The 27,863-nt window shown below is 36.1% G+C and overlaps 1 protein-coding gene and 1 pseudogene across 2 annotated transcripts; one reads left to right on the top strand and one right to left on the bottom strand.

Moving 5' to 3' along the window:
* Positions 1–25: 25 nt before the first annotated feature.
* LOC147547716 (Phosphatidylinositol 3- and 4-kinase family protein) lies at positions 26–18,247 on the bottom strand. The gene is made up of 26 exons (XM_086670515.1): positions 16,952–18,247; positions 15,875–16,216; positions 15,619–15,780; positions 14,835–15,005; positions 14,416–14,574; positions 14,172–14,299; positions 13,621–13,927; positions 12,064–12,232; positions 11,587–11,804; positions 10,242–10,400; positions 9,970–10,152; positions 8,161–8,697; positions 7,655–8,017; positions 6,995–7,209; positions 6,679–6,868; positions 6,400–6,536; positions 6,132–6,285; positions 4,811–5,077; positions 4,565–4,642; positions 4,365–4,418; positions 2,458–2,630; positions 2,122–2,317; positions 1,872–2,012; positions 1,455–1,663; positions 833–994; positions 26–704 (listed from the first exon to the last, which is right to left on the bottom strand). Exons 1-26 carry the CDS (start codon positions 17,903–17,905, stop codon positions 446–448), a joined length of 6,087 nt encoding a protein of 2,028 aa, XP_086526641.1. The 5' UTR covers positions 17,906–18,247; the 3' UTR covers positions 26–445.
* Positions 18,248–23,223: 4,976 nt separating this feature from the next.
* Positions 23,224–25,057, top strand: LOC147547715 (protein JINGUBANG pseudogene; annotated as a pseudogene). Its single transcript, XR_015237842.1, has one exon. The product of XR_015237842.1 is annotated as a protein JINGUBANG pseudogene (transcript).
* Positions 25,058–27,863: the final 2,806 nt, after the last annotated feature.

Below are 27,863 nucleotides of genomic sequence, written 5' to 3'. Positions count from 1 at the left end.
TCCAAATACATCACAAGGTCAAAGATTAATTAATATAATCAATCAATAGATTAAAAAAGAGAATCATTAATAGAACAAGTCTATTTGATAAGTTAGATCTACAGATTACAGATCACCATGACTCATGAAAATCTCTCTCTTTTCTCAAATCTCAATATTAATACCTCTAGTCGAAACCCCTAAATATATATATGGTATATATGTTGAACTTACTCAGAAGCATTGATGGCATGATCTGTACTTCATGACTTTAAATTTAACTTTCAAATGTAAGAAGTCCGGGTGAGGCTGCTTCTTAGTGAGACCCTGAATAGAACTCTAGGAGAAAGAAGCATTTACTATATATATGAGAGAGAGAGACAGACATGGAAAGGGGATTAAACTTGCATTTGCGAGCGATATGTGTGTACAAGGAGAGACTGAGGGAAGTGGAGAGCTTTTCTATTTACTTCTCGACACCTTGTTGCAAGTATTGTATCAAGTCGTAACCAGCAGTAGTCCATTTGTTGTAGGCATCTGTACATGTCCGAATCATGAAATTTGCAGCTTCACGTTCGCTCATCTCAGGATGGAATCTCTTCCTAAGATTTCCGATTGGGTCACCCCTACTGAAGCAAGGTAACCCGCTCTCTACCATCATTAACACTGTGTATATAATCCCATCCATGTATCGCCGGGCGGCTAGATACCCTTTCACACACAAGCTGTGATAGAAGAAGAGAAAAGTATGTAAGAATGTTAAATGGGAAGGCAACTAGGTTAAAGACATTGACTAGTTACTCAAATATGAAAGAAGAGAAAATAAAGAGAAGTAAAACAATGTAGGACTTACCTTACAAACTCGTACCACGTCTCACTTTTCATCACCCCGGATGGGTCGAGTAATTGGGTCATTTCGTGACTTAGCTTAAAGTGTGCACTCTCGAACCGCATATTGCCACCAGGTGAAGTTTCCAAGATAAACCCAAAATCAATATGGACAAGCCTCCCCACACTGCCAAATATCATAAAATAAATGCCAAGTATGAGCCAAATTTATAAGAGCCCAAGTTTATAGAAGTGACGAACTCAAACAGTTGATTGTTGTCTATCAAGTTTTTGTCTAAAGATGGAAACCTATTTATAACTACAAATCTACAGGAACAAAAAATTAGAGAGATTGCACAACCGACTCCACAAAAATAAAGTGCATCACCAACTTCAGATCTCCAGACGAGAAAAATAAGATACTCTTTAATTCTGTGGATCAAAACCCAGAAAATTAGTAGTTTGGTTCGAAAAGCCCTCTGACTCTTACACTTCAACAAGGTCTAGACAACCAATTGCACTGAGTTTCCACAGTTTGAGCTCCCTCATTAAGGAATTCAAAAGTACTAATTGTTATATAAGTCTAAGACTGTGCTTGGTAATTCTTGTAAAATGACATGATGAATAGATATAATAAGGAAACATACTTATCAAAAAGAAGATTCCCGTTGTGCCGATCCTTGGGCTGAAGTAGAAGACTGGCAACAGCATAACCCGCAGCACTAATGATGAAGTTATTACGTGCAGCTTCAAAACTAGGGGAGCCAACACTTCCAAAATCTTGTTGGAAAATCTCGTATAAACCACCATCAGTTGTTTCACCCATCTGACTTCTACTTCGGGTGTTAGGAACGACCTGCATAGTCCAAGGGTTAGAAAAAAAAAACAGCACCCTATTTAATCTATTTTCGGCAAAAAATAAATGGATGGATACGTACCACCTCAGATTTAACTTTGGACTTGGGAACAATTTAAACTTACATTACATCTTCAGATTTTAGCATACTAGCAAATGGAGCTAATTAATCAAACTTAACATATCTTTTTAAACGGTTAAACCTAACCTCGATTATGCCCCTCTCAGGCCCTGTAGGAAGGACACCATAAGGAAACAGGTACAGATTTAGCCCAACTGCCTCGAAAATGTCTCTGAGAAGCGAAATCACTTGAAGAGCAAGGACATCTTGCCGACAATCATCTCCAACCTAGAAAATAAGATTTATAATATATATGTATCAAAAGAAGAAATAATAAGTTTATACCTTGAAAAGAAAATAGGAAAGTATGAACAAAACAGATAAATTCAAATATTACCTTGAAGATACAAGCCTGAGGCTTTACATCTCTCTGATCCCCATCTCTATCCACCACATTGAATGTAATCATTATAGGAACTTTTGCTGCTGACTGTAAAGGGATACCACTGTCCACCTGAATACCTCGCACCAGTTTGCTAGGAGCAGTAGGTAGGTAAAGGTCTTCCCCGTCCATTTCAATTTTTTCCAGTTCTCTGTCATAGCATACAGATCAAACAATTAACTCAAGGAATGCATACACACACACAAACACACACACACACACACACACACACACACACATATATATATATATAATGAGTTGTGTGAAACTTGCACAAAAGCAAGAAACTACCTCCGGATACCAGCTCGGCGTTCCTCCTTTGGAAGTGGATATAGTACACCAGAAATAGAAGTGACTTTGTCAAAGAAGTCAAATTCTCTTTGAAATATGTCACGCGCCTGCTCAGTAAATCCATCTATAATGTGTTCCCTGACGAGAGGTAATAGCGCTAGGAATGCAGTATTCTGAAACAAGAGGTGAAAAAAGATTATCAACTGTTCATTTGAATTCTGCATGACACTACAAACTATATAATATCTGGTTTCTTGATAAAAGCAGAAATAAATTGAAATGAAGATGTAAGACCAAACTCCTGTTGCATAAAGAGGTAAAAAAAGTCCGCTTGAGGATCATTGTGAACAAAGTATTTGGTGACAGTGAAAAGTATTCATTTTATCGTAAAAATGTTATTAGCCATTGCATAGAAATGTTTGAAAAAGCGAAAGCGAGGCGCGCATCAAGGCGCGCTTCGCTTCGATGCGCAGCCTCACCGAATCGAGTTGGACGCTTTTTACAGCAAAATCAAAGCGTCCGCTTCCTTAGCTCGAAGCGTACGAGTCGAGGCGGTACGCATCAAAGCGTACAAAGTGTACGCTTCATATAACTGGTGTGTATTTAGAAATTTCTGATAAAATAGAGGGATTGTATGGGCTTTTTTTCCCTCGTTCTCTCTCTACGAACTGAAGAAACTCCTCCAGCAGCAGCCAACAGCAGGTATGTCTCTCGATTTTCTTCTTTCTCTCGATTTTCTTCTCTCTCTCTCTAGGTTTTCTCTCTTTCTCTCGATTTTCTTCTCTCTCTCTCTCTCTGTTTTCTTCTCTCTCTCTAGGTTTTCACAAGAAAAATCATTGAGTCTGTCATTCATTAGTAATACACTAATAATACTAATTACTAATTTCTCTCTAGGTTTTCATTAGTAATACACTAATAATACTAATTACTAATAGTCTAATATGTGTTAATTGTTATTGTGTTATACACTTGTACAGTTATACTTACTGTTAGACACTTAGACTAATACTAAGTTTTTGTTTTTGTTTGAGATGTTGGACAACATGACTTTATTTTCGTTTTTTGGTTTGCTTAAGTGGTATGAGCTACGAGTTTATGACGATGAAACTCTTGTTTTTTGTTTATGAAGCCCTTGAGACTTTATATAATGGTAAATTGGTAGTAAAATTATGTCATGTTATGTTTCTACACTCTTTGAAGTTATTTTTCTATACATATATAAAACTACGTATTTTACGCATCGAGGCATACGCTTCGAAGCACCGCTTCGCTTTTTGAGGGTCCACCGCTTCAAGGCTTAAAAACGTATTTTCGAACATTGCATAGAAGTGGGCCATTGGACCAATGGCTCTGTTATATGTGACATGTAGATGAAGGTCAGAAGTGGGGTTTTAGCAATATATACACCTTGTACATCATCCTCAAAGAAGAAATACTTGGTTCACCAGCATATAAAAGTTTTGAAATGAGAAAACAGTTCGATTTGTGGTCCAAAAACATGTGTATTGTGTTTTACACAAGTGGTCCACATCTGGAATCACATAATCACACTCAATACCTAATTACTTGTATTACTATTAAGTACTACATGATTTCACCAAGAACACCAAAAGTTAATAATGTTTCACAAAAAAAATGTATGATATAGTTTCAGGTGTCTGAAAATGTTCCGCACTTTAGTGTAGCATGTTTACGGAAATAAGTTTATGGATCACGAACCAAACAGCCCCTAAGTTTTTCATGGGTCTCACTTTATACAACCAGCAAAAATTAATGCGACGGAGAATTCATTCCAATTTCCCTACAACTTTAAAAGTCGTAATTTCTGTCATTTAATATCAATTATCAAGGATGATTCTATAGCAAAGGATGGCAACAGTACACCATTTGAGGGATAACATACACACCTTTGCAGCAGCTACGGCGTCTTTCAACGGCAGTTCTGGACTACATGTCTCTCCCTGCCATTTATTGGTTAAAAATCGTATACATTAGGCCATGTGCATTTCAGATTCAAAAAACATGAGAAATAATGTTAAACCCGGTATATAAAACTCAATCTTGAGCTTAACTATATTGAACTTCACAATTACATGAAAATACCTACCTGTAGATGCCAAATCAAAATATGAGCAAATACATCACTTCTTTGCGCAGCTCTGAGCAGATACCCTTCCACTAGCCTCTGAAGAACAACCAATAACTAGCATGATTAGACATCATTGCTTCCAGGCTAGTAAAGTCCAAAATTCAAGAACAACTACCGACTAGCTATGTAACAATGATGTATAAAATAAACCGAAAAATGAAAACACAGGAAATAGTATCTATGAGGAGCATGTGACAAACTTACCCCATCATCATAACGAAGAGATTGCACAAGTTGTGGCATGAAAAAGGTAACTCTCCCTGGAGGATAAGACTCCAACACTCTAAGGACATAAGCCATCACACGAGGATGACCCTTATATGCTGGAGTAAGGAATTCAAGAGCCTGTGTGATTGAACAAGCAGCCCAGTGCGGCAGCTGCTGCAAAAGTACCGAATTTTCATCAACTGCCTTTGGTGTGACAAAAAATGGTAGTGCTTCAGGTATGGTGCGGATTTCTAGTATGTGCATCTGCATGGAAAAACATAAGAAACTCAATCACTCTTAATCTTGTACATATTCACCAAAATAGGTGCTAAAACTTGATGATTTAAAATCACAATTATAAAAGGTTGCTACCACACCAACATACTGGTGTGGCAGGCGCATGCATCTGGCACAGAATGATGTGCGAAGTCAACAGCTTTTAAGAGCCTCGGAGAATGAAGGCATAAAAGTCAAAATCCTCATGTTCTTTCATATTAGAGCTCTGCTTAAGCTAGATGCTTAAGACATGCCTCATTTTGGTGAAAACCACTAAGACAACCATCTTATATTTATTTTTCAGAAAAATCTACATTGGTTTTTTGTTCTTTTGGATCGTTAGTAGGATAATATACTCTTTACAATACCACTAATTATCCTTTTGAGTTTGGAGACATGTAGAAAATCAACTAAGTTAATCTTCGGCTACAACAAAAATGGTGGAAGAGAATTTCTAATCTAAGATGTGCCGACAGGTTATTTGTTAGAAATATCACGCAATGACTTTTTGCTCATCCTTAGGGGAATATGGAAACCAAAGGATGAAGTAACTTTTGAACAGCTAGACGTGTCAGTAGAATAAGTTATTGTAGAAACCAAAAATGATATTATATAGGGAAGTTAAAGGTGCCCCTGTATGTGCCAAAGGCGCCTCCCTCAAGCCAAATTTGAGTGAAAGTTTGCAAGGAAAGTAGGCGCCTATAACACTTACGGAGGGCATCTATAAAACGTTCCTATTATTTATGATAAACTTGACTAAAAGAGTAGCAGACTTCAAATTCCATAGTTTATCACAAATTGGTATGCATTCCTTAGATAACGACATTAACTATTTACAGTAGGTGCTACTTTGAGCCTCTTATGCATGCGTGGTTGTAGCTTTTTTTTCCTTGGCATCCTTTAGAAGAAAAAATTTATACTATACAAACAAGCATCAAGACTACGAGACAGAATCTCAAATCAGAATTGCCACAATTGCATTTGCGACACAGCAAAAGAGCATCTGACTCGTCAAACCTGAGAATCGTATCACAGAACGTACCTGAACTAATTGAGTAACTTCGGACCTCAAAGCAGAAACTGTTTTGAACCTTGAGACTAAGGAAAAAGCAATGCGAGGATCCACAGAAAATGCAGTCCTAGCATATTCAGTCCATTTTTCTGAACTAACTTTTGGCCGAGAAGATGTGGTTTCCCTAGAAGAATATTAAGTATAATAGTAAAGAAATCATCAGGTGATAAGAACTTGAAAGGAGCAGCAGATAACAAACATAAAGTAAAATAAACAAGTAACGGGAATTGGTAATTACTTCGAATTTAGAGGTTGTGCCCAGACATCAAGCCTTTCAGCCTCATGCTGACATAGCATTAACAATAGTTGTTTCCGCTTTTCTCGTCCGATTGTGTAATTATCCATCTTGCCCCAAATTGGATGATATTGATCCTTCTGCAGTCATTACCTTTTATTACTACACCTAACAAACTGTAAATTCTAGTCATATGATACAAAACAAAAAAGATAAGATAAGACTAGCTCATGGAGCAACAAATTTTCATAATCCCGTACTCGAGACTGATGGCAATCCTACCATTTCAGTGTGAGAACTTCCATTTTCGCGGCCTCGCCCTCTCGAAGAAGAATCAATTGGAGGGGGATCCACTCGCTCACTCAAAAGATGATGGACGAATATAGAAACTGATTGGGCCTCACTTAGAGAAAAGTTCTTGCTATTCATGTCATACCATTCAGGCTCATGAGCAAACCAATCCAACGCAGATCTGCAATATGTATGAGAAACCAAGTAGGGTCATCATATGCAAATGTGAATATATTTTCATGTTAAAAGTACAGAGAATCTCAAGGTCAGATAAGGAGGTTGGCGGCCGTTCTAATTAAGTGCTCACCGATATATCCGATCTTCCAGCAACTGAAGCCCTGATTTAAAATTCTGCAGGTTCCCCTGACTCTGGCAAGAGCAGAATTTAAAACCAAGAAGCATGACCGTGAAAAAAGTTCCAGTAGCAGCAGGATGTCGTGAAAATTGTGAAGGGAATTTCATCGTTCCCTGTAACATACGACCAAGGAGCAGGAGTTGCTCGACACTATCATGCCGCACCACCTATACAATAAGAGAAGAAAAATAAGGAAAGAGTGGACCTTAAAGAATATCAGATGTTATAAAGAAGGTTAATATAGTCCATACTAAACTGGAAGTAGATAAAATATATATAACAATGGCAAATTGGCAACTAAAATGATTCTTCCCCAAATGTAGGGGAAACCATACATGGGAAACAGGGAAAGAACTTTTCACTCTGAACTGGTCTTGACACAAAGGAAAATATTTTTCATGGAATGGATGAGGAATTCATTAAGATACATAACCGATTAAGAACAGCAAAGAAACTAGCAGACCAACTGGCAAACAACAACATGCACATGTAAGTAATAGTATGCATGTCTGAAATCTAGAACAAATGCAAACTTATGGACAAGTGACTATTTACTCAAAAGAAAAAGAAACTAAAGAGAATCACGAGTTTAAAGGTTAAATTTTTCGTCACCTCAAATCGATCAATAAAAAACCCAAGCCATAATCGATGAGCAATTATTCCTTCAACAACATCTTTATCAGGTAGCACTTCTGGCTCCCCAGGTTGAAGTTCAGGCCTTAATTTAGCAGCAGGTCCAGAGTACCTTACATCATTTGCAAATAGTCCTCTTTTTGCATCTATTGTCCACAACCAGGCACCAACGAGCTCCGCAAGGACCAGAGACCCCAATTGAGGTGCAGCAGAGACCAACCATGTCCAAGTAAAAACACCAGTCTCCATCGCATCAGGTGTAGAAATGTAAGCTGGGCACCAGCAAAGAAGTCGTAATAATTGTTCTGAGAACCCCTTTAGATTTGATCTTGAATCAGAGCCCTAGCCAGCAATATCAGTAAGCAGTTTAGTACTCAGTAGCAGAACGAAGTAAAGATCATCCTGCTAAGACAAACTAAAGAGATACAAGAAAGAAACGAAAAAATCAGTGACGTAACAATCTGGCTAAGTCTTTAGTTACGAACCAGAATCGAGAGAAGCAAGGCAGTTGCCCTGGAACACGTTTCACGAAATGATGAACTATCTACCTCCCCCCCTTCCTCGGCAATGTTAACAAATTGTTGAAGTTGCTGTACAAATTTGGTAAGAAGAATTTCATTGAATGACTCACTTTGAGGTTCTAATTGTTGAGCAGACACTCCTGATGCGAGTCTCTGAAGGCCAATTCCCAACCCTCCAAACCCCGTTTGTGGGGTGCCATTTTGTAAACCACCAATGCTGGTATACAATCTTCTCATTCCAGCTATTTCTCCAGCATGATTACATTTAGTGGTAGCACTCACTATACCAGTGGAGAGCACCTCCAAGTTGAAGGCTTCAGTTAATTTTAGGTTTGCTCCTGAAGCTGCAGCTGCCGCAGCCATAACTGCAGGCACGTTGGCAGTACGTATACCCATCCAACCATCATTCTTTCCAGTACCAATTCGTAACTCCGATAAAAGAGAAACCACATCAGGTGTATGCTGAGTTCTCTCCCACGTGTTGGCTTTACAGAGCTTTTCCTGAAAAACAAATCAGAAGCAATGAGCAGTTCAAAAATGCAATTCTCCTAGGAAGGAGATATTAGGAAACAATGTTCGAAAATACGTTTTTAAGCCTTGAAGCGTTGGGCTCTCAAAAAGCGAAGCGGTGCCTCGAAGCGTATGCCTCGATGCGTAAAATACGTAGTTTTATATATATATATATATATATATATATATATATATATATAGAAAAATAACTTCAAAGAGTGTAAGTGTTATACTTATAACTTATACACATATAGAATACACATACTAACACATACACATTACAAATTTACACATATACACATACTATTAGTCTATTACTAACACATACACATACAGACATACTAACAATTAACACCAAATTTAAACAAATCAAACAACAATGCTATATTGCTATTACTATAAGGCGTACGAGTTGAAATTGATGGGCAAAGCGTGTGACTCGATTCGGTTGGGTTACGCATCGAAGCGAAGCGCGCCACGATGCGTGCGCTTCAATCGCTTTTTCAAACATTGTTAGGAAATAAACACAACTGAGCTATGTGGACTACAGTCATGTAGAGAGATGTGGTATTCACAAGACATGCTCATATACTAACAATATTGAACGCCCTAAAGAGATGCAAGAACATGGGAAATAAAAAGTGAGACCAATAATAAGCCAATGTTGCAGCCAAATTACAAATAAACAACTTACCTACTGACATGAAGACATATGTGGAAGTTTATACGAAGGCCTACGGTTACACTTAAATTAATAAGTAGAAGTGTAGAACTAAACTAAGTAAACTTTATTCATAAGCTTAAAATAACATCAAACTCTCCAATTAAAGTTCATTTAGGAGCTTTTTATATTGACAACTCCATCCAAAAGGCTCAAAAACTTAACAAACTCCAAAAACTTGTCATCCAAGGTATTTCTATCTTAGAACTCCTTTTGAGCACGAAATACCTTTAAAATAACAAGTGATGATAAAGTGACTAGTAGTGAAGTATAGTAAACAACTAAAAGAATTTCTAATCCTAAGTTCCCTGCCGTAAGGGCACCTTCATTTACATTTCTCCCCCAAGACCTAGAGGGGTAGAAAGAGGAAAGCAAAAAAGAGAAATAGAAGCAGTTTAACATCCATACAGAAATTAAGACTACACTAGAGCTCAGAGGAGAGACACTTGTTTAAAACTTTTCCGCAGTTGAAAAGAGTTGTAAAGCACATCAGTGAAAAATTGAAACCGATGTATTGAAAACAATTAGTTTCATAAGCAAACCTGTAGAAGGCCCTGACTAGTACATGGTGCGTACGAAAGTGAACTAGTGATCCATTCTCGAACAACTCTTTGATATAAAGAACGAACTGTAGCTACTGAAGCAGGATCATTAACAAGAGAAGAAGGCAAGTCATTGTTAACCGAAAACAATAGCGAATCCAAACATGACGAGTTCCACAAAACCTGCTCTTCAACAACATTGTATTTATATTAAGCAGTTCTCGAGTAATGCATAATAGAAATCAAAATTACGCACAAGGCACAACGTTTACCTGCGGAAACTTATCCTTAAGTTGGTTCAACAAATTAACAGAAATATCCCGAATGTGTTCCTCTCTCTGTGACATACTTTTAATAAGAAAACAAGCATGAGCGGACAGAGTTAACTCCCTGGTGTCTGCTTCATTGCCAGTATCAGACACATGATCCTCCTAGAAACATAGTACAAGGATTAATCAATGTCAATGCACATATATCAAGTTAGTACCAGGAATATACCAACAGTCTAAGCAAGGTGGTAAAAAAGTAACTAACTAAATAAGATCATGAAAATGAAATACTACAAAACAAAAAACGGTTTTTCTGCCTCAGAAGAGAAAAGAAAAAGTAAAAGGCACTACAAGTATATAACTGATAACAAAAGAAGCTGATCTGGTTACAAAGAGGTCTTTGACTCTAATCCTGTCGATAGATGATGAGATTGATGCAAAACTTTCGTGATTAATTGTTGTTATGTTGAAAATAGAGAAACAGTTCAGCTTGCAATTGGTAAATTAGCCTCTACATCATTTAGTTCTAAGCAGTACAACTCGGGCTCGGACTTGGCTCGGCAAAGATCCGAGTCTGAGCCAGGGGGCGGGTCAGCCCGAGTCAATCTTTCAGCTTCCTGTTTTATGATTTTGCTACCCAAAGCTTCCCTGTTTCTTTTGTTTAGTATTTACTGCCCATAAGTAGTTACTAAATATGCACATAATATAATTAACATGACAATTCATAATAGTATCAAGTTCAAACTTCAAAATCAAAACTAAATAACCAGTAGAGTTAGGAACAACTAAAACCACTCCAATAGACTCATACTCTAATAGCAATAACTATTAACTATTAGGTAGGAAATAGAATATGAAAAACATCATTCATACCCGAGTCATAACCGAGTCACTCGGGCAAACCCTATACTTGGGAACTTGGTGAGACTTGGCTCGCTGTATGCCCGAGTCCAAGCCGAGTCCCGAGCCACTCGGCTGACTAGGACGAGTTGTACTCCTTAGATTTAGTTATTAATGAATTTTTCTGTTTAGCGTGAAAGGATAAAAGGACTCGTGGTTATTATGTTCCTAAGAGAGGCGTTCACAAATAAGATTCCAAGTCAGAACCAAATCTACATTTTGATCCCTTTACTCCATCCCGGGCAAAAGTGACATGATAACCAGAGCTTTTTCTAAATTCAAAATTTTGTGTTCTCCCATAAGAAATCAAATGTAAGAAGCCAGATGAACAACTAAAAGGACCCGTCTCATGCAAGATTTCTTCAGTATACCACATCCACCAGACGGGCGAAAGAAAGCGTAAAGTCAACTAACAAAAGCATCAGAACAAATAATAAGAGGAAAATACCAGCCAGGATACTGCTGTTTCAAAAGCCCCATGGACAATGGCAGACAAACACTGGAAGACAGCAGGCATTAGATTGGGAGTCTTCATATATTCAAACACACAACTAAATGCACTTCGAGAAGCAGAAACACTATCGCCACCATTAAGTATGCCGCCATTGCTGCTAAATCGTATTATCTCCAAAAAAGCTACTGCAAGGAGGTAGGTTGCCTTGACACCTGCATCAGATTGGAAGAAATTGACATCAGAAAGTCAGCGCCTAAATTGCAGTACACTGCAAACGTCCAAAAATAAAACATGATAACCAGAGAGACTTGTAGCTTGGAGAAGGCTAATGTGAGTGCGCCACTAACGTGCAGCCACCAGACAAGAGGTCTAACTCGATGAGGTTTCCATATAAGAAATAGAGAGACAAGATTGCAAATGAGCCTTCTCCATCTGAGATTAGTTACCAATTACCAAGAAATTCACTCTAACCTGTAATTGAGGTCATTGCTGCTACCTCGACTCTGCCTCCTAAAGCAGCAGAGAGAGCAGCCCTTTGAACTACCGCAGCTTTCTCATTACCACTACCTCGACGACTGCCAGGATTGTGAAGAGCATTGAGTTCTAACTCATCTTCAAGCCATTTAACAGAGCTTACAACCTGCAAACATATCCGAAAATTTTAAGAAGCTAGGTTCAACCTGCATCACATAATTCTGGATATCCATTCAACGATACCCTAATGTTATAAGAACTATTTTTTTTCAGAAACATAATTAATCGGCATTCAACTCAGATGCATTGTAAGACTTCAAAGAGTAGATGTCACAAAAGTTAATAACACCGACCCAGCTCAGATCTGAAAAATGAGTTGATAATGTTTCACATTTTCACTGGGCTACTTGCACATATCGTAAGATACTAAGGTCTATACATACTGTGCGTACTCTAGAGAGTATCAGACCAAGATACTAAATTTTAACGTATTTCCATTTAGATATGCAAAATTTGTAGATATTGGACTCAATTGGGCATAAAACTTTGCTTGCAGATACTCTTCTTATATCTCCAGGAAAATTTTGAAGAACGATATCTCAGAATTTGTTGAAAAAGAGTAAAAAGAGATTCAATGTCGAGATAATTTTGGTTCGGAAGTAAATTTACCAGAGAAAGAACAGAATAAAAGGGAAGATGCAGGTAACCAATTAATGTCTTAGATCTAGAAAGGAATACAGACACATACAAGCCCTGAAAGACTCCTTCGCCTCTAAGTTTCGTCTTCATCTTCAAGTATTTGACTTCTTTCTGTTAGTAGCATCAGAAATTTTTTGTACTAAATCTTTCAAAGATCGACCCTTCATTTTATCGACATTTTACCAAAAAAACTCCGTAAAGTCTTCCCGACAAAACCTACAGTCTGGTTTTAACGTATTACTGATAAAACCTAATTCCACTATAATTAAAATGCACACCATTTCTGTGAATTTGTTATTTTCACAATAAACGAATTATTTCCTCAAGCAATTTCTGTTTCAGTGGGTTCAACATTTGTACAAAAACCGAAACTTAATATCTTGATTATTGATCATGGCAAAACATATTGCTCTAACTTCATGTGTTGTTTGTGTTATATAACAAAGTAAGAACTAAAACTGTAAGAAAAAAATGTGCATATGTATAGTGATGAATGTGTTGGGCTTATGTCCAGCCAACATGTGGCGCCACTATTCACGTAGAAAAGTGCAAACATTCTGAATGTATGATTCTAGTTTAGAAGGCACAAAAGACCCAATCAATATCTCCCTATATGAGACTATAGAATACTAGCTAGATAAAAGTCATATAAAGAACAAATAACTGAGACAACGTGAGCATCTTCCTGCCTCCCATGTATTCTGCTGAAGCATGTAGCAAATAACAATTTAAATTCCTTTCTAGCTAGGCTAATAAAATCCATGTCAATTTAAAATTAAAAATAATAATATGATAAGCTTCTAATACTAGATGGAAGCTACGCATAGATGAAAATAGTGTTCTTTCGCAACTTACAAGAGGAGGGGTTCCTTGAGCAATAAGTTGAACAGCTGCAGACCATTGAGCATTAAACATGTAAGGTCCACCGACCGCTTGAAGAGACATGGCACTCATGCTTCCCACACTATTAAGAGTGGTGGAAATTGATTTTGTAGGAGGCTGATTTTTTTGAATCGGAGGCGCCAATCCGAAAAGGGCGACATAGAACCACAAGTTGCGAAACAACTTTAAAAGTGAAGGTTCTACATCTGCCGTCGGATCAAAGTCAGAACAGATTTCAGCAACAGCCGGAAGTAGCGGGCCCAAAAAATCTGCTCCACTCCTGCAAAAATTGGAGTAACGTGTGGTATGACAGTGAGGATATATCACAAATAACATATGCTGATATATGCAGGAATTAAAAACGATGGCTACTCTGGGAAGTATTGTCCTTCCCTCTTGTTATACAATTACTCGAGAAAGAAAAGAGATATACAAAAAGATGGAGGGACAAAGTTATGAACGAGAGGAATTGCTTATTACAGTTAATATTAGATAACCTGCATATCAGGTGAATAGTTTATCACCTTCCGCTTTTGGATTCAGCAGCTAGCCCTACATCTGAGCATAAAGATAGCAACCGTTGACGATAATCCAAGCGAAGCTTAGGACTATTAAGACCACTAGCAATCAGAAGAAATCCTGCTGGAAGAGTCTAAAATGTCGTTGAATCAGTGACCAACCAGTTTATTAGGTTATATTTTGAAGCAAGATAAAAAGATGGGTTAACATTCATATCGAAAGTGCAGCCAGTCCAAATCATATACAGACCTCAACGCGTTCTGTAGTTGCTTCTGGAGCCAATGTTTTGCTCTCAGCAGATCCTACAGTTGAAAGCTTATTTAAGTAGCTTCTTGTCATCAGAACAACTGTCTCCCTGTAGGACTTCTCAAACCCCAAACAGGCCATGCGAGCTACGGCATCAAGAATCTACAACAATTGAACAACATTTTGAGGCTCTATTGTTTACAACTGTTTAGAGCAGTAGTTACCTGAAAGGCTCATTATATGCAGTAGGGCAGTTTGTGAGGAAGGAAAAATGGTTAAGATAATTAAAACGTAATTCTTCCTTTAGTTGATATTTTATACCTTCATATTCTTATTTACTATAAAACGGGAACTTGTCAAAAGATTTTCAAAAATAAATAAATGAAACAAAGAGAATAAGTACTGAGTGGGCGTGTTCATACTTGGAGACGCAACAAACTTGGAGTAGAAGCATCGCCTTCTTCTAAGCTTTCAATAAATAGTGGCAATATCATATCAACCACTTCCGACTTACAAACAGACACATTTATATTGGCTAACATGCGTATCACATTAAGCTCTTTAACAGGAACAGCTTGTTTCTCTTTGACATCCTGAAGATCAATTAGAAAAATAAAAGGTATATAAGCATGAAAAGTTGGCATTACTAAAATAAAATAAAAAAATTACATTATGAAGAATCAGCATCCTAGAGCTTATCAAAACACATCAACAATATACCCTTCTTTTTTAAACCAAGTCCACAATATATTCGGCACCAACAAAGGTAATAGATAACATGATGGCATGGTTTAGTATTAACATCTTAAAGAACTCTTGATGCTCAGCATAGAGAAACTCTTATCTATGCATGCGAGTTTATTTTTCCCTTCTAAAACAAAACCCTCGTCATCAATCATTTAGACTTCCAGCTAAAGATGTGTTCAAGCTATAAACGCTAAGTAGCTGATGAAATGCCTTTATCCATGTCCTTTAACCATCTTCCTCTGCTGAACCCTCAGCCTTACTTTTTTGACTTCGGGATAAAATGGGTTTCCCATTTTTTATAAACAAAGGGTTTGCAAGCCAAAGCCTTCCACCATAAGTCAAAAACAGGCACTTACTCTATTTGCATCTAGGAAGTACTTTTTAACGAAAATTACGGAAGGTATCTAACAAACAGTTTGAAGTGAAGAGATTGCAAAGAAAACAAGTTAAGAGATTGACCTGTTCCACATAATCATTTCGCTCTCGAATACTTGCTGTTAATCCCATTATAAAAGTCTCAACTGGAGCCCGGTCCTTAGTCCAGCCAAACTCAATAATCTCGCAACTCGTCTTTGCGACGCTCTCAAATATAGCACCTTGGCTGTTACTTCCAGTATCCGCCTATTCCAGAAATCATAGTACAAGAAAGCACATATATGTTACCACATCGCTAGCCCTAGTCAGGAACAGGAAAATAGAGCAGACGTAGACATACCTGAGCACATGTTTTGAGCACAAGAGGTTTCAAGCGAATGAGAAGCACTCTTAATAACTGACCCCCACGAGTGACGGCAATTTGAGAGATTCCGTTAAGCAAAGTACTAAAGAGCTCTTCACAGATTCTCAGTTTTCTCCAGTAAGACACCAAACAAGACTCCGCAGCATCAATAAACAAAGCAAGAGTCTCAAGCAACAATTTTTTAGAAGATTTCCCATCTGTATCAAGGGAACCAAGACTTTTAACTTGGACCCAAGCTGCAGCTCTATAAACAGACAGTTTGGTATTGATTCTAGCTTTAAGTGCTGCCCCCTGTTCAGTCCAGTCACGCTTCCTTATCTACCAAGAAACCAACATTTGCCAATTAAAATACTGCAGAGAATATCAAATATTTCTCTGACACACTACTAAAGATCTTAAATGTTCCTTTTCTGGAAACGGTGCTTGAAAAATTAATATTTCCGTTTTATCGTACTATGATTTTTATGAGCTGATTTGTTTCTTCTATTCCTCCCTCTGCCTTTTTTGGGGCGATGAAGTAGATCCATCCGACTCAACTAACATATCATTTTTCATCACAAATATGACAAGGATAGATTGTATCAATGTAACTTGGTACATGTATTGCTCTGTACGTACTACGGATACCTGAACGTGATACGTTACCATGTGGGTATCGGGTAAGCTATGGGTATATACCTATTAGGTATATGCTACTTTCCATTCCAGTACGTTTTGGACTATTTTCCTAAACAATAGATACTCCCTATGATGCATATATAATAAATACAACTACTCCTAGAAATTTGGTACGCACAGAAGTAGAATATGTGGCAACATTGGATTGTATGACCAGCTAAAGACAGTATTCAAAAGCCAAGCTTACCTACTCGCTAAATCAGCTACATGACTGTTATTTTATTTTTATTTTGAACAATTTGATTGCATAGCTAAATGACTGTCTTTTGGGAACAAGAATAGTAGAATCACTAGAACTGGTAGGAGTAACAATCATGAGTCATAACTTAAACAAGACACTAAAAAACAGGAGGGGAGCTATAAGAATCTAAATACCTTAAGGAAGATGGATGAAGATTGGAGCTGCTTCTTGGCAACAAACCTAACCTGCTCCATCTGCCCTGACTTTATAGCCACTTTTTCCACTATATGCCCAAGCAACCTCAAGGCAATATCTTGTTTCTCCAAGCTCTCAATAGATTCCTCTTCGAACAAAGAAACGTGTTGCCTCACAGTGGTCGGACCACCACCATCATTAAGCGCAGATATCGATCCAAATTGATCCATACTGCTTCTTGAAGCAATGCTGCCACCATTAATCGTTGTACCCTTTGAAGATGTGCTACTAGATGACCCAGAATTATTGCTAATTTCATTCCCAGGGCTTTGAATCTCATTTTGTCTCCCAATATGGCTATTGTAAGGCGAATTTTGCAACGACGATGAAGCTGAGTTCAACCCTCGAGGAGAACTCGGAATGACGATATTGAACTGATCTAAAAGGTAACCGGCGAGTTTCTCAGCGTCGGCTAACAACATCGGCGGACATTTCTGAGCAACAGAAGTCAAGAAAATCCTTGAAATTCCAGCTTCATTACCGGTACTGGTAAAAGCGGAGATCACAAGTCCTCCCATGAATTCAGCCACTTCTTCTCCAAAATCCCCTGAGAGTTCCGTTGCCTTCACAATATACCCAAAGAAATCAGTATAAAATGACGAAATCGACTCAATTCTGTATGATTGTGGCCAAAACGATGAACGAAATGATGCCGGAATCGCTTGAAGAAACTCAATAATGGCTGATTTAGGACGAAGGTCGGCATGGTTGGGGCATTTTGAAAGGAATCTAGCGATCGCGAGAATAGCATTGAGTTGAGATCGTGAAACAGATGGAGATCCGGTTAAGAGAGAACCAGGAGGAGGACATCGACTATAAATCCATGCGAGCTTCTCGGAAAATTGTGATGGATGTTGAGCGATTAGGTCGCAAAGTTCGATCAAAGCTTCCATGGAGATGAAGAAGAAGAAGAAGAAGAAGAAGAAGAAGAAGAGATTCAAAAGATGTTTTTTAGGGTTTATACTAGAGAGACATTCTTGAATCTTTGTAGCATTTGGTTTCTCCTTTATTTGATTTTCTCTCTCTAAAAATGTAATGTCTGTCTGTTTCTCTCTCTAACTTCGTCTCTCTCTCTCTCTCTCAACGACTCGTCGTCCCGTCGTTGTTTTTATTTCTGTTCTTTCGATTTCATTTTGGCCACATCTCGCGCCTCTATGATTTTCTTACATTTACTTCTTTGATTTTGTCTTTCTTACGTCACAAGAGCCCGGTTTGACAAACGAATTTACTAGAGTGATTGAACCACCGAGTTTGATTTGTTGTCAACAATTTCTGGTTGGAGTGGTAAGAGGTATAATCTTCCACTTAAGAAGTCATGAAATCGAGGCACACGCTGAATAATTCAAAAAAAATATTTGATTTGTTTGAATTGCTTCTCTGAATTGATTTTAGCCTAAAAATGTATAATAGAGGGACTATCATATCGCGACTGACTAGTTGCGAGCACTCACATATTCACTGTAATTTATGACTACTTCAGTAACTTAAGAGGAGTCGCGTGTATTTGTGTACAGGATACAAAATATACACGCACATATGACTCAACGTGTAGTTTGTGATATCGATGTCGACTGGTATTTATCTACTATCACAACACAAGAGGATGATCCTTTGATGATGAGACGAGTATGTGTTGTCAAAGACTAGACCTCTAATATGTGTCTTTGATGAGTATTAACACATCCAGTCATTCCGACACAAATTCGATAATTTGAATGTATTAGTCGACGATGGTCGAGTTGCATATACCTATATTTACAGAGCTCTTTAACATTCGGTACATACCCTGCAAGTTTACCCGAGGGTTTTGAAATTGCCCAATGATAAGGACTACGTTATCTAGTACTTGGGAGATGGCAGGGTTCTTCAAAGGGTCAAGTGAGATTACACTCACTCAATAAGATATTATACTACACGGTCGATATACCCCCTTTCAGTAAAAAATAAATCATCTAAATCATGGACTCATGGTAAAATTGTCTCATTCGATTAAGATATTGTGTTATGGACATTGAACTTGACTTGTTGTGCAGCTGAAAATATCTAAAGATCGGATCAAACCAATCACTAATATCAAGTGAGTGGTTATAAGGTCGACTAACAAATTTAGATACAAGAACAATTGGTGAAATTGGATTTAACTTGTTTAGACATGTTTTAACTTCATAAGTTAGGGTTCGGCATGTCACGCGAGAGAAACACACAGCCTACGTGACAGAGTGAGTTTCGACCATAAAATTGATGGGATTTAATCTACTGGTGTGCGAATAATAATGGGAAATTGGGTCAAACGACCCCATCTCAAACTTGTTTTGTCCAAATGACCTTAATAATTCATAAACTGATGAAATGACCTTCTTTAAATTTTTCTACCAAAAATACCGTTCATATAAAAGATAGTCTAGACATTCTAGACTCCGAAAATTTCGACATAAAATAGCTTATGTTTCTTTCTTCTTCTCCATCTCAAAACTCGCGATCTTCTCTCTTTCTTATTGTATCCTTCCAAAAATCTTATAGTCGTAACCACAACATGAACTAAAGTTTGTTACATTCGGATGTGATTATGTCTCAAGACTTTCTGTTTCATCAAAGAAGAAGTCACACAACTACTTGTAACTTACTATAGTTTCATACTAAAATCTAATGTAACAATTTTGCAAAAAAAAACTAGTTGGTGTATATGACTAAATTACAGTATGGTAGAATCACATTACGACAATTAATAGTGAAACTTAATCACATACATATACATCTTGACAAAGTCCATACAAAGTCTAGACAGACATGCTGTCGTTATAACTTTCTCAAAATAATTATACATGAACAAAATTACTTATAAATTAACAACTTCATATGATCTTTCCTTCTCAAAGGAACACTACCACACCTAGACCTCAATTACCACCTTAAATGAATCAATTTCATCTAAGTCATCAACGTAATACATGAACGTCAAGTGATTTGGTGTTACTTCTTATATATGCAACACATAAATTTCAAGTGATTTAGATACTCGTTTATAAGAGGTTATGAGACTTATAAGTATGTAGTTTGAGGATGTAGAAGAAAATATTACTATCAAGAATTTAAACTTGAACCAAAGAAAATCATTGAGGACTATTAACAAACACTTGAAGGGCAACACTTGAAGGGAATTCCAATGAAGAAGAAGAGATTTAAGAGTGAAACCCTAGAAGGTAGAGAAGATTCAATATGTTTCAAGATTATTGGGACTCAGTTACAATGATTAATGCCATACAAATCGAAGAGGGAACGGTAGAATGAGTTTAAGAACTCTAGGATTTGAAATTCTGTTCTAGAGAGAGGGGGGTTTTCGTGGGGTTTTTTATTTGTTTGGAGCGAAATTTGGAGTCTAAAAAATGTGGACTCCATATAAATTCAGGAGTAAATTTGGAAGAAACAAATAAAAAACAGGTCATTTGAAGAGTAAACAAAAACAAAAGTTATTCCAACACAGTCTCACGGGTCAAAGGCCATTTGACTCAAATTCCGGATAGTCATTGACTTGGTCTTAATCTATTGACCAGATCGAAGGTCACAACTTACTAGTGTGAATAACATTAATAGCGTGTATCTAAAATTTCCCTAAAAATAGGGTTAGGTGGTCTCATAAATTACCCACAATTAGTAGAGGTGGAAATCAAGAAAGAAAAAGTTGGGAAGTTTCATTTCATGTTGGGTCCAAAAAGGAAGAATTTATCTTGATATTAACAAAATCTTAAAAAGAACATTAAAGAAGAATAATTTTTTTCGATTTCTTTACATGTAGAATTATTTTCGGTAAGACACCATTAACTTGTTCTACTCACTATAAATTCTCATATATAACGAGACTATGGGATAATAGTACACCATAAAGAATCAAAATTTATACATAAATAACAAAATTGCAGTTTCAAAACGAGAAAGAAGTCAGTGATAACGAGTATTATAGTAGTCATATATTTCCAGAATCTTTAGAGAGGTCTGACAAACAAAATAAATAAAAACACCGACTAATTCACATTTAGATCAATCAAATTTCGACATTATATGGTTATTTATGCTCAGAACTACGTATCTCGTTTTGAGACCAATATATGCATGATTGGTTGTTTTCCAAATTTCAAGCATGCATATAAGATCCACCCCCTGTCCAGTTGACACAAACAGTTCTATAATCTCACTTTTGGAGATGAGTTTTGAGTGTAATCTTAACTATTAAAAAATAAATTTGAGTAGTATAATCTTAATCTTTAAAGATAAATTTGAGAGGTGTAATTTCAGTCATTTGATATATTCTTCTCTTCTATTATATGGGCTTTATGGACTTTCGACGTGATAATTTTCATTTTTGCTTATTCTCTAGATGGAAAATGATATGCTCATAGTTAGGTAGTTAAATATATGTCATCCATAACTTTCATCATCTAGAAGGAGAATTATTGATCTCATATCATTTGCCAGATGTTATTCCCATGAGCATTTTTGTTTTAATTGGCAAACATCTTTATCTGTTTTTTTTGGTTGCCTATAATCTTGCTCATTTTCTAGGTATGGTGCTTTCTTAACGTATTTGAACTATTGTCATCAATTGAGCTTTTTCCCAAATTTACCCAAAATAGAATGATTATTTTAGCTAGATGGTCTTCCAAATATTAGCCTTTTTATAGACCATGAACTGCAAAATAATGTTAGGGTAGTCCAAGACGACACATATTGGATACATCATCCCCTTATTGATTTGTTGATTGAAAAGTCCCACATTGTTATTTTGCCTTCTACACTAAAAATCTTTCATAAGCCCCACCGGGTGTGTTTGTCTACTATGATCCTCTTAGGCTCTTACCTTGTTTCTTTTATCCAATCAAATATTTTGGTTTTTATTTTGAAAGCCCCTATTTGTGATCACAAAATATAAGTTTGATTTATATGTTTGAGGATTTTGAGTTCGCGGTTATAGTTTGCATTGACATGCCACACATTATGGGTAGCATACACAAAGTCTCGTTTCAGGAAAATACTAACTTTCTTTTATCTCAAATTTGACTCTAGATTTAGGAAAATTCTGGTCATCATATGTTGTTTTTTATCTAACTATTGGGTTTGAATTATTGATTGTAATTGATCTCAGATCAAATTTAATTAGACGTAAACTCAAATTGAGTTAACAAGTCATGGTCTGAGAGGACAATTGTTGCATGACTAAAACATACCATACTTAAAATATACATTCACATTTTGTTAATAGTGGATTGAGGATTTAGTTCATATACAATATGTGTAGTAGATATTTGCCAACATTTATTATCATCATCCAAAACACATTGATATACATACACCAAACTAATAACACTGATGTTGATAATTATTTAAAATATTTCAAACTAATAACAAAAATATAGAAAAAATTTCAAAAGTCCCAAATGTATGAGGCACATATTCTAGTCCACCATCCTAAAGAAACAACAATATGAAGAGTCCGCCACCAATTGTTTTTCTTTTGTCGAAGAACCGCCACCAATTGGTTAGCCATTTCGTATAGTGATCTCACACCTGCTGCTCCACATCCCGAAAGTCCCAGGTCTAGCTGTAATGGAACTACTAACTAATGGTCTATTGAACAGCAGTGTAAGTAAGATAGGAGCATCTCATCGAAAAAAAAGTAAGACAGGAGCAGAATAAATGAGCTTTTCAAAGTCTATACAGGTATCTCATACGGGCCTTAGGACTCAAAACATCGTCTTTGAGATGAAAGTTACATAAATTATTCGGTGTAATATATTCATGATGTATCCATATTATGTAGTGATGTAACGACTCACGAACCTATATAAGAAAAATGACAAAACATAAGAAAAACAGAAAGACTCTAAAGTAAAATCGTAGTTGTGATTTGTCGAATTACGAGTATCCGAAAAATCACATAAAATATATGTTCATCATGGAGGTAACTTTCTCTTGTTCACTAGCATTTTGAAGAAAAAAAAAGAAGACCACAATGAACGGCAACAATTTTTTTAGGGTGAACCTATCTTGGTCCTACCATAACTACATGGTCTTATCAATTTCACCATTCTACACCCAAACAAAGAAAATATTCTTTCTTTCTACTGCCTATTAAATTGGAAACCGGGTCCCACCTTTACTACATACGTGGCAATCATTTAGCACATTAGGTTATCTAATTGATGTCGCAGTACAACATCAAATCTTGCAACAGTGATCTGTGAATGAGTCCATTGGGCCTGTGGGCCCAATTCCTGTCCACTGACCTCAGATATTCAGACACCTTTCTTCCCTACTAAACTACTACACCATTTCTTCCTCCATTTATACATCTTCATTCCACCACCTTCTCTACTAACTTTCTCTCTCTAAAATGGAGACTTATTCATCTTCTTCAATTCTTTCTCATAAATGTATTTCAACTTTCAAAGCCCATTCTTCCTCTGTTTTTTCTCTCACTATCTTCAACAAATTTCTCTTTAGTGGTTCTTCTAATAATGAAATTAGACTTCACATTCTTGACCCATTTCATCATTCATTATTAGAATCCAAAATTGTAGCAATTTCTAAATCTGGTGCTATAAAATCACTAGTGATTTTTAGTGATAAACTTATTAGTGCTCATCAAGATCAAAAAATCAGAGTTTGGCAAATCAACAACAACAAAAATGATCAAAATCAAAAATACAAACTTTTAGCTACTTTACCAACTCTTACTGATCGATTACTCAAAATATTTCCACCAAATAATTATGTTGAAGTAAGAAGACATAAAAAAGTAACATGGGTTCATCATGTTGATGCAATTTCTTCACTCTGTTTATCACCAGATGAATCTCTTTTATACTCTGTTTCCTGGGATAGAACTATGAAAATTTGGAGAACTTCTGATTTTAAGTGTTTAGAATCTTTGAATAATGCACATGATGATGCAATTAATTCATTAACTTTGTGTAAAAATGGGTTTGTTTATACTGGATCAGCTGATACAAAAATCAAGATTTGGAAGAAGAATATTAATGGAGAGATCAAGAAGAAGAAGAAGATAACTCATTCAGTAATGGCTGTTCTTGATAAACATAAATCATCTGTTAATGCATTAGTTCTTAGTAATGATGGGTTAATTTTATATTCAGGTGGTTCTGATTCTGATATCTTAGTTTGGGAGAAAAATGGAGAAAATTACATGAATTTGGTTGGTTGTTTAAAAGGTCATAGAATGGCGATTTTATGTTTAAGTGTTATATCGGATTTAGTTTGTAGCGGATCGGCCGATAAAACGGTTAGGGTTTGGAGAAGAAATTTTAATGGTGGTAGTTATTCATGTTTAGCAGTTATGGAAGGTCATGCAGGACCAATTAAGTGCTTAACTACAAGTTTAGATTATAATAATTCAAAGATTAGTGCTTCTAATAAGTCTTATTTGATTTATAGTGGTAGTTTAGATTGTGATATCAAGGTTTGGCAGGTTGTGGTGTCTTCTGTTTGATGCAGTTGGTAGAAATTCTACTATTAGGTTTTATTTAGATGTGGGTTTTGAGAGATGGGATTTTTGGGGACCAAGAATTTGATTTGGCTTTTTTTCGAAATTTATTTTCCAACAAATTTCAGGTTCTTGTGAATTCTCTCTCTAAAGTATATATGTAGAACGAATTATCAGTTGTTCTTTAATAATGTTGATAATCTTAGTCAGCTTGCGAGTATAATCGACCGGGTATGAATTTCGATAGTTCTGAGAAAAATGTGAAGTGGTTATTGTGAGAGATGGAATTACGATCAACTGAACTACTACCCAGTGTTGTTAGAATTATGGTTTTAGTCACAACTTTGAATGCAAATCAAGGGTTGGTTAATGATTATTGTGAGAGATAATGGTTGTTAATGTTCTTAAGTCATCAATATAATATTGCTTACCTATTTTGTACCTTAAGATTGGTTTCAATCTTCCAAGTTTGAGCTTTTAAGTTGCTTGTGTGATTGGTTAATTAATAGTTTAATACAAATATTATTAATGAGAAGATTGGTTGAAGTTTGATTCTTTGTGGGACTCAAAGTCTTATGTCTCAAATGGGAGACAATGTGAAAATAAAATATAGTTACTTGGTAGATTATTTTATGTAAAGAAATGAGCAGTGGAGTGGGTATAACCCTATAAGAATCCATTCTTATGCCCCTCTAAGATCACCTTTGTGCTAAAGTATCTTAATAATATTAGCCCATGCATCCCCATATTTATTCCTGAAATCCACCATCTTTCTTCTCTTTTGGATTTTCATTTGTGTTGTTAGAGGATGATTATTAGTTGAAACAAGTGACTTTTGTTCTCGGTTTTCATTTGAAATCCTAGATCTTTACAAAATTTACTTTTTGTATGGCCGAATGAAATATATAATTAGATATTTCCTAGAAAGATACCGGCTTTTGAATTATACTGTTTAAGAAAATAAATACAACTCGTAGATTAGAAGGTCAAAATCTAGGGCAGTATTACTATTTACAAACTTGCATAGTTTAGACTCATGGGAGGTTCTAAGTTAAAGCTCAAAATTGGGCAGCTTATATTTGCAATGAGTTATTTTATTTGGTAAGTTCTCATTAGATAATTTAAGTTATCCACATTTAGTAAACAAGAGAAAGGTTTGTTGGAATAATCCCACATTGGTCGTGGGAGAAACATAAGTGTGACTTTATAAGTGATGGAAAAATTTATTTCTTGAATTAGTTTTTGAAGTGAGAGAGACCCAAAATCGTCAACTCTAGTATTAGAACCCATGTATATAACAAGTCACATTAGTTGTGAACGGGACAAAATGAGTGTACAAGTATGAGAGCCTTACGCGTAGACCTAACTTTGGGATGAGATAGACCAAAACGTATCTAAGGAAGCCTCTTAATTTATAGAACACATGTTAAGGATAATTTTTTTTGGCTTTTACAAGTTAAACGCTCAACTACTCACACTGATGACACCAGACAATATATTATCTTGACAAAATAGAAAAAAGTAACTCTTTATGCGAGATTCATGAAGAAAACATTTATTGACCAACCTAAAACGAGTTCTTAAGATAAAACAAATTCTTACTCATTTTAGTTTTCATTGTTTGGTGATAATCATAAATAGCATCAAAACCCATTAGAAGTTAATCTTATTAATTAGTCAACTTCAAAGCTTATTCTTTCAACAAAAAAAAACTTCAAAGCTTATTTTCAAATGAGCACCTAAAAGCAAGCTTATATACTTGAATCTAGCTAGCATGTAGTTATTAAAATCTTATCATATACTATTAAACTAGTATCATTCATTCAAGAACATGGTGTATATTATATATGAAATTGTAGTCTCTAGGGAGCCAAGAAGAAGGTCTATACTTCAAAAAAAAAAGGAAGAAGGTCTATACTAATAGTTAAATTTAGCCATTAGAATACCATGCACATGTGACATGCCCTAGTATCCATGAAGAGACCCTCAATCATAGATTAGGGTAAAACACATGCTCACTTTATAGGGTACTAGAATACTTCAACATTTTTTCACAGTTTTTAGTGCCTATAAACATGCATGGGCTAGTACTAGTGACTTGAGTTTATTTTCCTTGTTTGATGGTTGATAATTGGCTTTCCACAAAAGTCACTTTCAAACAACACCTACTCACCAAAGATGGAATTATGTTTTTTTCATTCTTTTAGTAATCTGAAATGAGGAATCACTGCATGGTACAGTTTATGAGTATTATTTCAGTGGATGTGATAATCACACAATAACTTTCAACCTTTATTGTGATCTTTATATTGATGAAAGGTCACATGAAATTTTTCTTATTTAAACAAATATACTAGTTTTGGCCTAGAATTGACATAGTAGAATTTGGGATGTTCAGTCTGTATGCACATTTGAAACCGTGGATATGTCCCGATCTAAATGCAACCACACCAAGATACATGGACATGTAAACTTCAGTCAATCAGAGTTGATTCCGTTAACTCTGAGGACAATCTATCTTCATCCCAAAGATTAATATGTTTGAATTTTATCCTTCATCTTCATTTTCACTTCGTCATCTTCAATATCTACATCCCTACTATCATCTACGATGTCCACCACCTCCACAGTCTATAATTACCTTCGAGTATCACCATTTTTCTTTCTCTATCATTCTCTTATCTCATTATTTTCACCCATGCCACCATCTACATAAGGAGGTATTGGTGGTAGGAGGCGGTGTTCGCACGTAGGGATGGTGGCTAGAGGTCGGTGGTGCAGAAGCAAATTAGGGGGTAAAATGTGAATATTTTAATTTTTGTGGTGAAAAAGAAGTTTTCTTTTAAATCAATTGTGGTCAATTGTGATGTCTCGTGTCCTAAACTGGATACAAGCACGCCCCGATCACACATGAAAAAAATTAAAATTTACAAAGCGAAAACTAAACAAACTCAAACCAACTAAACACTGGTTTATGTCGAAGACCGAACCACAAGAAAACTACAAAGGACTTTTAACATCCATACAACTTACATACAAGTCTAAGTGGAGTGTATACATATTCGAGTTCAAGATACTTTGAAAACTACATAACTTTGAAATGAAGATAAGAAAGCAGGTAACCAAACGTAAGGTTTTATGGTCTCTTAATGCTAGTAACGGATTTGCAGTAATGTCAAATATTAGATACTCCAAAATCACATGCACAAACATAATAATGAACTAGTTGAAGCCGTTATCATACCTTTTCCTTGTCGAAAATCGAGAACTCCAGACGTAATACCTCTACTTGACACACACGAACAATTGACTCGATCATTATTCTTTATGTTAGCTAGAATAAAATCCAAGACTCC

The sequence above is a fragment of the Eschscholzia californica genome, unplaced genomic scaffold, assembly GCF_041429995.1.
Source record: "Eschscholzia californica isolate CP2 unplaced genomic scaffold, dmEscCali1.0.p SCAF_3, whole genome shotgun sequence".
Lineage (NCBI taxonomy): Eukaryota > Viridiplantae > Streptophyta > Magnoliopsida > Ranunculales > Papaveraceae > Eschscholzia > Eschscholzia californica.
The sequence above is the reverse complement of the archived record's forward strand: the minus strand, read 5'-3'. Positions and strand labels throughout refer to the sequence as shown.

Excerpts from the sequence above, each read along its gene's own strand:
- LOC147547716 (XM_086670515.1), bottom strand. The coding sequence starts at position 17,905 with ATGGAAGCTTTGATCGAACTTTGCGACCTAATCGCTCAACATCCATCA. Across the intron at positions 16,217-16,951 it reads CTTCATCCATCTTCCTTAAG|ATAAGGAAGCGTGACTGGAC; the intron begins GTATTTAGATTC and ends GTTTCTTGGTAG. Across the intron at positions 2,013-2,121 it reads CTCAGGCTTGTATCTTCAAG|GTTGGAGATGATTGTCGGCA; the intron begins GTAATATTTGAA and ends CTTATTTTCTAG.